Here is a 14,985-nt window from a genome sequence, read left to right as displayed (position 1 = left end):
CAACTCCCGTATTTAATCAAGCATTGCCCGGGCACTTCTGAAACTCTTCAGCTTCTAAATTGAGAGTAAAAGCAAAGAGAACACAGGATGGAAACTACTTAAACGTGAAGGCTCTCAGGATTACTCAGGATTGTGTGGCCATTCTCCCCAAACTCCTAAAGTCAGCAAGAAAGCCCATTTCAGTCCCGGTGGTTATTTCTAACCGAATGCTTCACAGCTTTCTCAAGGATGCCAATACACATTCTTTCACTTTGTGTTAAGTGACCGACTGGTGCCCTGCACATGAGGCCCCTCACTACTGCTCGCACCACGTTTTCTCCATTCAGGTGTTTGGTACCCTACTATGAGAAAGACAGGTTTGTTTATGATCTAAGAAAACATCACAGGACTTGCACAAAGCAACAGGTGCGGGCCATGAGTCATTTTGGTGTCCTCACCTGCAAAGGGGGAAGCCAGCATGTGCCAGAAATTCCTGATACACCAAGGGACATTACCAAAGTCTTTCTCCCTTTTTTTTTCCATTTGGGGCAGGAAACAGATGACCCCTGGTTTGCCACCGCTCAAGAGACCCAGCCTGCCTCAAAGTCAAAATGGACCAACCTATGAAAGCTGGAGGGTTGGGCTTTTTTTTTTTTTTTTTTTTTAAGGCCTGAATGAGGTGATATCTTCATGCTGACAGCTGAGAAGCAGGTCAGTCAGGTTCTTGGGTGCTCTATTACACAAGCAAGATTGGGCCAGCTCCACCAAATTTTGTTTCTGACACCCTCCTGCCCAGTGGGACATTGTCATACTTCACCCCTCTGCTTTCTCGAATCCTCGGCAGACACGTTGCAGCCAGGACAGCTGTCTGTGATATTTTAGTTCCTGTTTGTAAATACCTCCAAAACCTGAAGGTAAGGGTGTGCTGGGTTGCCTGGGATTCCGTCTCTCTTTCTTTCTCTCTCTCTCCCTTACTTTTTCCCTTTTGCTTCCCTGCCCCCCCCCCCCCTCATTTATTTACCAAAGAGAATCAAAGCAGGCTCAACTTTTGCCACTCTGGCAAGTAGTTACGGAGATCCTTGTAAAAACAGGTAGTTGTTTTGTTAAGTAATCACCTTCCAAATGAGCATTTGCACCAAGTGACTTAGTTTTTCCAATTACTGCCAAATTTGCTACATGATGAACCAGCTGGAGAGTTAAATAAAAACCTCACTTAAAATGTACATGACTACAAGGGAGAGTTTCCTTAAATCAGATCTTAGTAAAAGTTTCAACATGTCTAAAGTGGAAATGGCAAGAATGTAAACTGATTACTTAGATTTTAATTATGCATTTTGGCTTTAAGGTTCTTGCTAAAGTACTAGAATAAGACAGGTTTTGAAGAACAATCTTTGAATTACAGGCTTCTGTATATTTTTCCAAGGATTTTATTAATCAAAAAAACTGGCAAAACGTTGTCTATGTAAACTATTTCACTTAACATGCTATGTGCTTACGGCCGGCAGTCACTGGATACCTAAGACGTTGTTAAGTCAGTTGCTTCAGAACACATCTTATGGAATGAAGGTGTGGATAAAGTTCCTTAAAATTATTTTCAGTTTGTGGTTGTGTGAAAGGCTCCTTTAATTAAAGGGATGCTTATTTACTGCTTAGCCCTTTCTATTTGATCTACTGAGGCATTTTCTACAGACAGTGAAATGTAACAGAAGGCTGAAAACCCCAAGCCTGGGAATTGGGGTCCAGAATATTTCTTTTGGAGACAGTTTTTCTTTCTAAGCTTGATACTCTTCCACCTAATTATTTATTTCGGCACTGAAGTTCATGACTAAGAATGCTCACGTGAGCTGGGATCGTGACCTAAATATTTTTCCTGGATTTACGCATACCCCAGTCTTTTAATTAGAATTATGTTCACAAACTTGAATTTTTTTTTCCTAAAGGAAAAGTCATGTTTTTCTTTTCTTTTTAAATCAAATAAAAGTAAATGATACGCCATAAGGTCCTCAGGTACAATCCTCTGTTCTGGCTACTAAGACTTCTCATCCTTTCAAAACCCTTTTATAAAAGAGGCATTTCTAGGAGCATAGTTCATTAGGTCCTCATTTATTGTGGCTTTCATTTAGGAACGGCAAATACTGTTGAAGATTGTAAAGGCCACTCAAGAGTAACACTCAGGGTCTGCCTGGGTTATTGGCTGCATGTCAGACTGAATTTCCTAGGACAAAGACAAACAAAACCCATCTGTCTTAATCTGTAGCCTGAGATCTATAATAAGAAACAAGCAAAAGCAACCGAGAGAGAAGCAGCACAGTCCAAGTATTGTTTAGTTATTTCACAGCAGAATCCAGGTTTTCTATTATCCCCTTCGTGTACCTGAACTAACGCTGTCCTTTAACAGTTGGATTTTGACTGAGTTTAGAGTAACAAGCATTTCTCTTCCCTTGCATAGGTGGACCTCGCAGGGTACCTCCTTATTTTTAAAGCTTGGTATAAAATGGGTATGACTCAGTTACAACAGGAAGACTGGGCAGAATAATGACTTTATGCATTTAAGGGGAAGCAAAATCATGCACAGACAGTGTGAATTTGTTTCCCTCAATGGACACGGTTGCCATTTTCTTCCACCACCTCTGCAGCCCTCCATACAAAACTCAAATGTGAAACCACTTCCTAGTGCCAACACCAAAAAACAGGGGAGAAAACTGTGTTCGTTTTCTCTGCGTTCCATAATTATTTTTTAAAAAGTGAAACTCATACTCTCTGAAAGCATATTTTAAAATTTGTGAACTACCAGAAACGATAAAAATAGTTCAATATATACAGACAGGCTTAGGATCTGTGTTTCAAGTATCACCAAGTGGAAGGAAATCCTCCTCTCTTTTTCTCTTCCCTTTACAATAATTCTAGTCTTAGAGGTTTTTTAAGTTTGTATTGGTCTTAGCTCGGTTCCTGTGTTATACAGTCTCCAAATTCCTCTCCTGAGTTCCCACCTAGGGGCAAGAAGGGACAAAGACCGGGAGTGGGAATGATGCTACCTGGTTCTCCCGATTTGCTCTTGCTCTACGATTGTATTTTCTGTCGTCCCATCTCTGTCTGCCTCCACAGGGCACCTGGTTGACAGATGAACTTGGGCACACATGAGCACACCAACCATCATCCAGCATAACTTCACATAACAAGGACACAGTACAGTTTTAAATATTTAAACTCTACAGATGGAGAGAGGCTGAGAGAAAAGTGCAAAGAAAAAGAGCACAGATTTCTTTTACTGCCCTTCAGAGCGCCTGTATCACCTCCTTTAGACTTTGCTGCTTACAGTGTGTCTGGTTTAAGTCAGAATGGGGTCGAACTTAACCGACATTTCCTAGTCTTTTCTCCAGCAAAAACCCAGGCCTGGGATTCTGAAGAGCTGATGGTTTCTATTCCTGCCTACTTCTATCCCTTTAAGATGAAGGGACCTGAGTGAGGGGTGTAAACTGTTTCTCTTGGAAAACAAGGAGCAGAAGTGAAGTGTCCTCTGCTTCAGGCTGGGACAACTGATTCTGGCGAAAGCCTTACCCATAACTGGAATAAACTGTAAATAGTATTCACGACATACATCGTCTCTCCTCTTTCTTTTCCCTCGAGATAAATTATAGGCAGTAACAGAAGCCTTGGCTCATTTGGGGTATTGATACCTTAGGTTTTCAAGTTACAGTCAAAAGCTGGGTGAAGGGTAGAGAGATCCCCTTGGTGGTTCAATGTTACAAAGTGAGTCAGGAACAACAAAACTCACTTTGCTGACTCTTGATACGTGGATTCTCATTACGGGAAGGGAGTGAAAGCTCATTCCTCATGTAACATGAGAAAATTAGAACAGCTAAGGGCTGTTTTTTCCCCTCTGACCACCACTTCATTAGGACGAAAAAATAACCAGAAAGCCTAGGTGTAGGGAAAGCAAGTCAAAATGTATAGTAGTGACACAATGGGTGGCTAAATATAATTCGTAAAGAAATCAGACCACTGGAATTAGATAATGAGAAAGGTTATAATGTTTGCTATGAACCTGGCAGAGTTCACAGAAGGATATTTCTGAAAAGATACATGTAAGTATTTCTAAAACTAAACTGAATTGTATTTTAAATGTGCCAGGTGGAGCATCCATTTAATAATGTGTCGGTGAAAACTAAAGGTCCTGGGGATAAGAACTTGTGTTTTGTTAATTTGTAAACTATATCCTAAAGGTGTTCACCCAGAACCATAGAGACGATTTCTGGCATCTTCTTAAATTGGGATAAAAGTGTATTTAGTGTGTTCGAGAGGTACTTAAGGTGGAAGGCCCTTGTTTTCTAGTGTTTACAGTCATGGTATTATAAACTACTTTGGGTAAAATAATACAATTTGGAGAAGCGGTGCTAAAAATATATTGGTGGGAAAAAGTTTCTAAAAAGCAGCTGAATTCTAGATCCTTTTGTAACCAGTTTCTATATTCCTTTGTAACTTCTTTTACGCAGTTGAGTGATTACTAGCTTTAATACTGAGGTTTGAGTCCTAACCCTATCTCTCAGTCATTAGCTCTGTGGTCTTGGTCACAATTACTTACATTTTTAATGCCCCATTTAATTATGTGTAAAACAGGATTGACAATCCTTTCCTCATTGTATGTTTGATTGGTTTGGGTAAGAATTAAATGAGAAAACATGTGAAGCATCTGACTTAATAAATGCATAATAGTAATATGTTTTCCAATTATGTTAACATTTTTAGGACCTATACTCATTTTCTTGGCTATCACAGAAATGTGAAAAATATAAACAAACAGTATCACAAATATAAACACCTAGGTAATTCCTACCAGGTTAAGAGACAGTGTCACAAGCATACAGAAGTCCCTTCCATGGCTACCTAATCAGTACTGTCTCTTTCCTTCCCACAAGTAACCACATTCCTGACTTTTAACATTCTTTTAAAAACTTTTGACAATTTTTACTTGTTTTTGAATATTACATACACGAAATCACACACTACAACTGGCATTGTGAGCTCTGCATTACATTTGTCATAATCACCTCTGTTGTACATGGCTCTAGTTTGTTAATTTTCATGTATGAATATTTCACAATTTATTATCTGATGTTTAGGCTGGAGACATTTATAAATAATGCTCCTATGAATATTCTTGTCTGCCTGTCTGCCTAGGTTTTTAAGTAGATTTTTTTTAAGTGATAAGCATAAGGTATGGCATATATTTGTAAAGCCTTAGAAATCCACAGGTATGGACTAATTACTAAAAGCTTTTGAAAAAAAAATATATATCAGGATGTAAATATACTTAAATTGTACCACTATGTAAGGTACTATTAATCAGGGAGAGGGCACTTAAAAGAAAATCAGAGGGAGTACATTGAGGCTCCTCAAACCCTAATAAAAAATTATTAAGGTTGAAAATAATTACAAAAATTTCTGGAAGAGCTCTTAAGAAATGGCAGGTGGGGAGCCTGGGTGGCTCAGTTGGTTAAGCATCTGACTCTTGATTTTGGCTAAGGTCATGATCTCATGGTTCATGAGATCGAGCCCCGTGTCCAGCTAGGTGCTGACAACGTGGAGCCTTTTTGGGATTCTCTCTCTCCCTTTCTCTCTGCCCCTCCCCCATGCGCGTGCACACACACACACACACACTATTTCTCAAATAAATAAATAAGCCTTAAAAAAACAAAAAAAGGCAGGTAGGTAATACTGGACCTTAAAAATAGCAGTTGCACCTCCCTACCCTGGATGCTGTTAGTGAAAAATAAGCTCTAAGATACAATTCAAAGAGCAGGATATCAGTTTTCAGACTCTATCGTTTGAGGAGGAATAGCCTAATGTTTTTAAAAGAATATTTTAATATTAACGATCTTTCAAATTGTAGCATCTAATTAGGTTGGAGTCAGTAGTCTTGGATTTCAGTGCTACTCTTCCATTCACTAGTTTTCATTACTAGCCACTCTGGACCTCAGTTTCTTCCTGTGCAAAATGAAGACATTACAAGCATAATTTTTTTGGTCTCCAGGGATCATTGTGAGGATCAAGTAAGACGAAATTGTAAAGCCTTTGAAATGTAAGACACAGAAATTATATTCTAATAATAAAAAAATAGAAGTTAATGTCTATTAGCTACTTACTTTAGGTCAGGTATTGTTTAAGGTACTGGTACTTAAATCTTCACTCTTCAGAACAGCATTGCGAGGTCAATATGATTATGATGATGATGCTTATTATGATGATTATTTTTCACAGGTTATCCATAATGCAAGTCAGAATTTTAATATAAATCTAATTTTAAAACCTTGTCCCTATATCCCGCTATCTGTGAACTGTGGCATTTCCACACTTCAGAGGCAGAAGGATATGCCTGGATAAGAGAACTGTGCAAGGGTTTCAACCCCCCAACTCTGCTACTCTCTGGCACCATCATTTTTCCACACATGCTCCCAGCCAGATTCTTCATTTACACAGTAAGGGGATACAAGGAAAAAATATCCTAAAATCTAAAAGTCTTTCTGAATTTCCCTAATTTGGGATTCATAGGAAGAAGGGCATCATGAAGTGAAAAGGATTGTCAAAAAAGGGATGTTAATTTCAAATTCAAATAATTCAGATTAGGTGCTAGTGAAATATTTTCAAGTGGATTTCCTGACTGATTCACTTGAAAGTGGTATGTATATAGTACAATCAGCAACATCATTTTCATCATAAATATTCCAAGTTACATCTTTATAAAGAACATATTTTCTTAAATAGGTTAAACAAATCAGCCAGCTCTACATGTCCCATATTTACAATGCTTTACTTAGCAATCTATATATAATATTCCATATACATATGAACTCTATGTATATGTTCATAGTTCATACATATATTTCAACTTGTATCAAGCTAAATGATCTTTCAAATAGTGGAATAGTGGTGTATGGCTTGACAAAGTTTTTGCATGGCACTTCCTTAGAAGAAAGAAGAAAGAAATATTATACAGAATATAGAACTCACTCTAATTTTAGTACATAATCCAAACAAAATAAACTTTAGGAATAAAGAGTATGGTATTATCAATTTGGTGTTATGTATCTAGATCCTTATCACTTAAAAAGATCTTTGGGGGGCACCTGGGTGGTTCAGCTGGAGAAGCATCTGACTTTGGCTTGGGTCATGATCTCACCATTCTTGAGTTCAAGGCCCTTCGACAGGCTCTGTTCTGACAGCTGGGGCAGAGCCTGGAGCCTGCTTTGTATTCTGTGTCTGGCTCTTTCTCTGCCCCTCCCCACTCGCACTCTGTCTCTCTCAAAAATAAATAAAAACATTTAAAAAAATTTTAAAAAGTTTATTTATTTTTGAGACAGAGAGAGAGAGAGAGAGGGAGAAAGAGAATCTGATGCAGGCTCCGGATCAGCACAGAGCCCCAGGGCTCGAATTCACAAACTGTGAGGTCATGATCTCAGCGGAAATCCAGAGTATGATGCTTAACCTACTGAGCCACCCAGGTGTCTCAATCCTCATCACTTTAAAAATGTAGATCCATTTTTAAAAATTTGCTATTTTGTTGAATAATTCAGATGCTTGTTATTTTTTTCTTTCAGATTCCCCTTAATTACACCAGTACCAAAAAAGCCTACAATGTTGACCTCAGCCAAAATTCTGTTGATTTCAAAAATGTTTAGTTTACTACTAATTGGAAGCCTTGGGGAAGAAGGTCTAGAAATAAACACAACACAAAGCATTGCAGCAGGCTTAAAAGCGATGCAAAATGCATCTGTTCCTTTGGAAAGTGATGCAAATTTAAGCTCAGATAAAGAAAATAGAGAAACCTCCAATCCCAAGACAAGTAATTCCTCTCTTTGGGATCCATCAAATAAAAACCATGGAACAACAGAGGTCTTTGGCAATTCATCGACAAACAACTTTTCTGGGAATCCAAGATCCACGCCTACGCTTCCCACAAATCCTCCCTTGATCCAAGGCTTTGTTTCTAAATTGCCTCAGAACTCATCTATAGCAGACGAAAATCCTCAGCCTGTCTCAGCACCTCCCGATGCTACATCTGCTCCATCTTCAGAAAAGTTCACTTGGTCTTCAGCCAGTGATACCATGAAAACTCCTGACAACAGTTCCATTTCAATTAGCATCCTTCCTGCAGCACCAAACACCACGTCTGTGTCCCCCATGATAACGGAACCAGATGAATGGCTCACCACAACCAGTGACAGCTTCGTAGGGTTTACTCCTTATCGAGAAACGACCACTCTACAGCCCACCTTAAAGTTTACCAATAATTCAAAACTCTTCTCAAACACATCAGACCCCCAAGAAGGTAAATATAAATGGATTTAACTTTATTTTTGTGTGAAATTGAATCTCGAACTAAGTCATATAGATTATATCTCAGGAATGTGCCATATTAAAAAAACAAACAAACAAAAAAAACCAGGAAGTCAGCAATAGCACGCATGGTTCTCACTTTGAGGGGGTGACCATGATATTCGTTGGAAATAGTGAAGGGATTTTAGGGCTTAAGTCAGCATGCACTAGTCACTGTTGTATGGAAATGTAAGGAGACAGTGGGACAAATTTAAAAGGAGGTTAGGCTGAAAAGAAATAGAGACTGAGGTAGTGGTACAGTTTTGAGATGCTAGGTAACAGTTTTCACTGTATCTTAGAAAGCTACCTGAAATTTCCCATGCTTTCAGGAATAACATACAACTGAACTTTAAAAACATACGTATGTGAAAATTGAAATAAATGAATTTATAAATTATCTGATACCACAGAATAATCACAGGAAAAAAGAACACTGATATATATTTTACATGTAAATAAACTCAACCAAAGAAGATCCTCCTGAATTTTTAAGTTGGTACCTAATGAACACCATCAAAATTGAATACAGCTGTGAGCGTCAAAAGAAAATTGCTTCATGGGAACATTTTAATAATTCATTTAGGGATTATGCCAAGCTTTAAAATGTAAAGCTTTAAAACGTTATCTAATATTTAATAAAAGTACACAATCTTTTATTTTTTCAGGTCTAACCAAGTGTTTATTTTCCTGAAATTTTTAAACAATACTTTTTCCCCCATGAATTCAATGATTTCCAATACAACTTGTTTCCAGATTATATTAATGATGTAAACACAAAATCACATATACACATTCCTACTTGAAAGTTGTTAGCTTACAGGAAAAGTTTTAAATTCTGAAATCTAGGCTTTAAATAGCACTGCAACTAATACATTGTGTACATATATATTCATTTTAGCTATAATTTTAACACATACTCTTATTCATATCCCCTCTGATATTACATCAGAAAGATTTTTAATAAACATTCTCTCTCTTTTGTCTGTCTATACTCAATATATATACTGAGAATACTGAGTATTTATGCCTCCTACCTTTACTCTTTAATCAGAAGAAAATTACTTAACTTTGCTTTATTTTATTTTATTAATCATTTTGCTCTAAAGCTTCCAATGTATAGGTAATTTTTTTTATAAGTGGGCTTTAATACAGAATTACAGACTTTATAAGACCCCTTAATTAATAAAACTAATTAATTTTATCCACTTAATTAATAAATTTTTTTAAACTGAAAATACAATATACTAAATATGAGTTCAGGGAGCATTACATAGTTTATTGATAATTTAGTTTAAGATAGGGTACTTGGTGAAAGGGATGATTGAGTAAAATTTTGAACTCCCAGACCTACACATCTGTTCTCAATATGCAAGACATTGAAAACATCTTGCTTATGATCTGTTTGTTGTATCTTGAAATATCCTGTATCAGGATACACTCCTTTTTTCCTTATAATGCCTTTTCTGTTAGGGTTTTGTGGATTCATTTTCTATTACCCACTTATTCCCACTAGCTTTTTATTTTTCAATTATTATAGAAACAAGCTCAAAGTTCATTTCATCATTAAAGTTCATTAGAGATTCAGAATTGATTAAAAACTCAATATGGCAGTCCATAGAGAAATCAGATCTTAATGGAGCATACACATGGCATTTCAGTACTATTGTTGTTTATAAAGGAAAGAAAGACAGTTATAAAACTAAGAAGTATTTCAAGGTAATTCAAAATTTGAAGTGTGGTTTTATTGGGAGGTATATTTGCCAATACATCCCAAATACTCAGTACTCCATAAAATATATACACACACACATCACCATTATCTAATTAAATATATATATATATATATATATATATATATATATTTTAAAGTCTTTGTTATAAAGTCCACATGTATATATTTCTCTTCTTTGAAAATTTATTTTCTATTTCTTTATCTGTTAATTATTTTTTATTTGTTCTCTAGAGAATAAAAATACAGGAGTAGTATTTGGGGCCATTTTAGGTGCTATTCTGGGTGCTTCATTACTTACTCTTGTTGGCTACTTGCTGTGCGGAAAAAGGAAAACAGATTCATTTTCCCATCGGCGACTTTATGATGACAGAAACGAACCAGGTAAAACAACTTTTAGAACTTCATTACATACAGTGGTTTTAATTAAAAGGGGATGCTAATGTTCACTACCTTACCTAGAAGGGATTCAGAGATTCATATGACAAAAACAGACCAAATATTTATTATGATCTCTCTCTGTTTCTCAAAGACCATAACCAAAATAATTATGGACCTGTGGGTGGAATTTGGAAACCATTTGGAACTGTGGTTCATTGCATCACAATTACTTTTAAATAAACCAAATCCCAGAACCTGAAACATGTCTATAAAATTGGAAGATAATGGCATGCTATTAAGGAAAAAATGGCCAGTGTTGTTAGCACTAACTGCAAAGCCATTCTTTGTCATGTTGGATCTCTTAGCAGCAGGAATTTGAACAATGACTTATTGTTTTTATTTATTTTTTAGAGAGGTTGGTGGGCGGGGAGGACTGAGGAGGAGAGAGACAGAGAAAGAGAGAGAGAATCTCAAGCAGGCTCCACACTCAGCAAAGAGCCTGATACAAGGCTTGATCCCATGACCTAAGTGGAAATCCAGGAGTCAGACACTCAATAGACTGAGCCACCCAGGTGCCCCTGAACAATGACTTATTCTAATTTGGAGTTCTTCTAAAGTTTACACAGATACAGTTGCCCTCAATCAATTATTTTAATAAGTCTCTAAAACAGAATCTATAAAGAGTTGTATATTTGGGTACATAAAGTCACAGTAATTCAGGAATTTTTCACTCATGTGATAGCAAAGACCAACCATAGCATCTATGAAAAAGAAATTTATCTGTTAAGAAGAAAGCACTGAATTTGTTCTTAATGCAATAATACTAATTAGAATAGAAATGAAATAACTTCAAATGATTGATTCATTTTTTTAATACTATAGAAAAAAATATGTTTTCTGGTTTACATAAGGGATGCTTGCCATGATAAAAACAAAAACCAAAACCAAAACAAAAAAACTAGTTAAATGCCCCTGGTACATCCTGTTGAGAAAGCCTTTTGATTTTAATAAGTTCAGATCATGACTGACATATTGTTCATCTTCAGAACCAAATCTGTTAATTGAAAATTTAACTTAATTCTATTTTGGGGGTTTCTAGCAATCCATATAAAATAAAAAGTGGCACTTTTCCAAATTAAAGGATAGGATTTCAAAAACAGGGGTATCCAACCTTTTTTTTCCCTTAACACCAGAATCTTTTCTTTATCTGTTATCAGAAGCAAAAGCTCAGTCTATCAAACTGATACAATTTAAGATGTGATTGAGGCAGAAGGGAATAACTCAATCATATCACCAGTTTTACTCTTTTAAGACAGCTCCCCCAAGTTACCAGGAACCCAGTTTGTAAACAGATGGCTTAAAGAATAGCTAGAATATGAGACTACCTAAATGAATAATTAGATCACTAATCTAATTAGAAATTAGTCACTGCTTTAATATTTAAAGGTACCTAGTACATGCCAAGTTCTCTTTGAAAATAAACTCAAGATCATTAAGATAGTAATAATTGGCTATTCGTTAAAAAAGTAAAAAATAATCTCTTATAACGTTAATCAGAAAACGTCAAGTGCATGATAACTAGGATCTATCATAAAGAAACATAAGCTTTTACAGATAGTTTTCTTCTGTCTCCATCTTCCCTGGCTCAACCATAAAAATGTTGAGACACTTAGTAAAATCATGACTGATTTAAAATTAATGCTCTTCACTTTTTAAAAATTATTTTTTGCACCAGAAACAAAAATTCTGAACATGTTGACAATGCTTTAAATTCACAAGATTCAAAAATCAATGAGACATATGTCTATACTTCTTCATGAAAAGTATTGCTCTCCTTTTGTTGTGATTCCTCCTTTATTTCCTTTATTTTTGGTCCTTTGGCAGCAAAATTATTTTACAAGTTAAACTGTTCTCTTAGTCTTGGAAAGAAATGTGTATTGAAAAATATGCACTCGTTTAAATTTCAAACCTAGTGTCTGAAAAGCCCATATAACAGATGTACTTAACCTACTCATCTAGAACAATTTCTATAGTCTGGCAGATGCCTCAGCATGCATCCTCCAGACTGTTACCATAAAATAATTATTTTTTGGTTACTTTTTTAGTTCTGCGATTAGACAATGCACCGGAACCTTATGATGCGAGTTTTGGGAACTCTAGTTATTATAACTCAACTATGAATGATTCATCTATGCCAGCAGGCCGAGAAAATGTACGTGACGGCATTCCTATGGATGACATACCTCAACTTCGTACCTCGGTATAAAACCAAGAGGAAAGGCTTCTGACGGCAAATGATCACCTACATCCTAGTCTTTTCACAAACCCATCCTCCAAAAGCTGAAGCAAGATCACTGTCATGTGGCCTGTGCCAAGGAGAACCATAAAAGCAAGAGACTAGTAGCAGAAACATAGACGATAATCTGAAAGGTTTCCTTTCTTACCATTTTTGGCTGTGCTGAATCATCTACTGAGTAACGTTAATTTGTATTTTGGTCTATTTTATTGTTAGTAGGAAACGTTTGTGGGAATCAGGTGAAACTAAAGAGTTTCACCATGACTGCCCTGCCTGATAATTTAATTAACCCTATACTCCTAATGCCATACATCAAGATTGTCACTCTCTTCAAGGAACAATGGAAGAGTAATTTATTTTTAATGTTGACTTAAAACAAGAAAGAGAGTATACAGAGTTTCTGTGCCTGGGAAATTAAAGTAATAGGAGTGAGAGATTGTTCTCTAGTACATTTAGTTTTCCTATATCAGCACATCCATGGTAAGCCCCTTGAGTTGCCAAGTTGACAATGACATTGCCTTCAACAGGGCCATGGTTGGAAAACTGACCCTAACCAGGAAAAGAATCACTTCTCTTCAAGAGTGGGAAATTCTAAACTGTTTTATTTTAGGCCTCAATTAATTGGGTTCTTTAAAGACTCAATGAGAATCATGGGGGGGAAATGTCAGCCAAAGCATATATTTGTACATAATTTTTACAGTTTTAAGATGTTAAATAAGAGCAAGATTTATTATGTATTAGGTATCATTGCTTGATCATATATGGAATAGATTCTGTATCTCTAAGTGTATAAAGTATAAGGTTAAAAATTGATGAATGGAAATATTACACAAACAAAAATTTTCGAGCATCACTTTTACAAGCAGAAATACAATAAGTGTCATTTGGATTCATATGACATCTTTCAGTCATATGTTTGTTCTTAATTACCACCTGCTTTCAGCAGGAAAAATACACTTCTTAGTATAGGAAGGTTGAGGTTTTAGGGACTAGAGGATTAGATCAATAGTTAAATTCCCAAAGAAGCGCTGAATGTGTGAAGAGGGCAAACAAAGCAAGAGGTCTCACTGTTAAATGGACATGTGTGTGCCTGCACATGTGTGTGTGAAGAAACACAGCAGTAGCCTCAGAAAATGAGGACCAGGAATTAAGTAACAGAAGAACTTACTTACCCCATATTGCCATAAAAATAGCAAAGAAGACCGTTCCTCCATTATCAAACAAATATGTCACCTTAATGGAAAACAAAGCAAAAATATTAGTCGCATATTGATTATAATAATCTAGTGATTGCCATCTACATTTAGATTCTATGATTTTTTTTCCAAAAGGAATCACATTATTTTATGATTTGTAAATATGAGATGTGAGATCCTTTCATGGGTCCTGAAACTGTTTCATATGATTTTCTCTTTGGGGAGATGTAAGGGATCAGCATTCCCCTCCCCCCTTTTCCTCTTTCTTTCCTTTTCTTCCCTTTGGACTTCACCTTCAATTTCTGCTTAGAAGTGGCTCTAGTACCCTGAGGAAGTATTTGTGGGGCATAGATGGTCAAGGTAAAGTTAGCTTTTCAGTTGAGGCATACCTAGCTGCACTTCCTGTCAGCAAAACGTCCAGGACTGAGGAAGTTGCAAAATGAAGAATTCCACCTATGAGCCAGAACTTTCAGTGGAAAGTATCACAGTGCTATCCCTACTTTCTGACATCTTTCAGAATGTGCCATGGGTCCAATAGTGGCTATGAGTTGTTTTTTTTTTAAGAAGTTTCACATATCACTTAAGATTTAGGATATAGTCCGAGTGTTTTTGAATCAGACATTATCTGAATTTTTATAAAGAACAAAAAATTGTATTGCTGAATACAATATTCATGGTTGCAAAGATTGATTTTAATAAATTGTAAATTCAACTTACCTTTGCTTCTTTTCATTTGCATAATGCCCTCACTATACTTATAGTGAGGGATATTAAAACAGTATAGCCAAGGCAATATATATTTGACAGTCATATAAATACTATAGAAACTATAGGGAGAAGAGGGATACTATCCTCACAGGAGAGAAAGGCCAAATAAGGGCAAAAGAACATTATTATAAGGGAAGTGGGAATAGAATGGTGTTTGTTTTGCTCAGTCTACAGTCTAGAGACTGGTCAGTGGGAGCATTAAAACAATATTAATATGTATTTTAATTGTAACATCTGGAACACTCTGCAAAACAATATGTAAA

The 14,985-nt window shown here is 36.2% G+C and overlaps 2 protein-coding genes across 3 annotated transcripts in view; one reads left to right on the top strand and one right to left on the bottom strand.

Moving 5' to 3' along the window:
* The window catches only part of ANO3 (anoctamin 3), a 296,517-nt gene that overhangs the window by 64,833 nt on the left and 216,699 nt on the right, over positions 1-14,985 (bottom strand). For both annotated transcript variants that reach the window (XM_043580834.1, XM_043580833.1), the window contains exon 14: positions 13,931-13,991. In XM_043580834.1, coding sequence (XP_043436769.1) covers positions 13,931-13,991 — 61 coding nt within the window. The remainder of the gene's footprint in view (positions 1-13,930; positions 13,992-14,985) is intronic.
* Positions 660-14,670, top strand: MUC15 (mucin 15, cell surface associated). Its single transcript, XM_043580836.1, has 4 exons — positions 660-893; positions 7,575-8,305; positions 10,316-10,465; positions 12,568-14,670. The coding sequence occupies exons 2-4, from the start codon at positions 7,612-7,614 to the stop codon at positions 12,726-12,728; spliced, it is 1,005 nt and encodes a 334-aa protein (XP_043436771.1). The 5' UTR covers positions 660-893; positions 7,575-7,611; the 3' UTR covers positions 12,729-14,670.

The sequence above is a fragment of the Prionailurus bengalensis genome, chromosome D1 (genome assembly GCF_016509475.1).
Source record: "Prionailurus bengalensis isolate Pbe53 chromosome D1, Fcat_Pben_1.1_paternal_pri, whole genome shotgun sequence".
NCBI lineage: Eukaryota > Metazoa > Chordata > Mammalia > Carnivora > Felidae > Prionailurus > Prionailurus bengalensis.
The sequence above is the reverse complement of the archived record's forward strand: the minus strand, read 5'-3'. Positions and strand labels throughout refer to the sequence as shown.

What these genes read in the sequence shown, in the direction of transcription:
- MUC15 (XM_043580836.1), top strand. Translation starts at nt 7,612, where the DNA reads ATGTTGACCTCAGCCAAAATTCTGTTGATTTCAAAAATGTTTAGTTTA. An exon ending in CACATCAGACCCCCAAGAAG is followed by an intron (nt 8,306 to 10,315) that starts GTAAATATAAAT and finishes TTTGTTCTCTAG; the next exon opens with AGAATAAAAATACAGGAGTA. An exon ending in TGATGACAGAAACGAACCAG is followed by an intron (nt 10,466 to 12,567) that starts GTAAAACAACTT and finishes TTACTTTTTTAG; the next exon opens with TTCTGCGATTAGACAATGCA.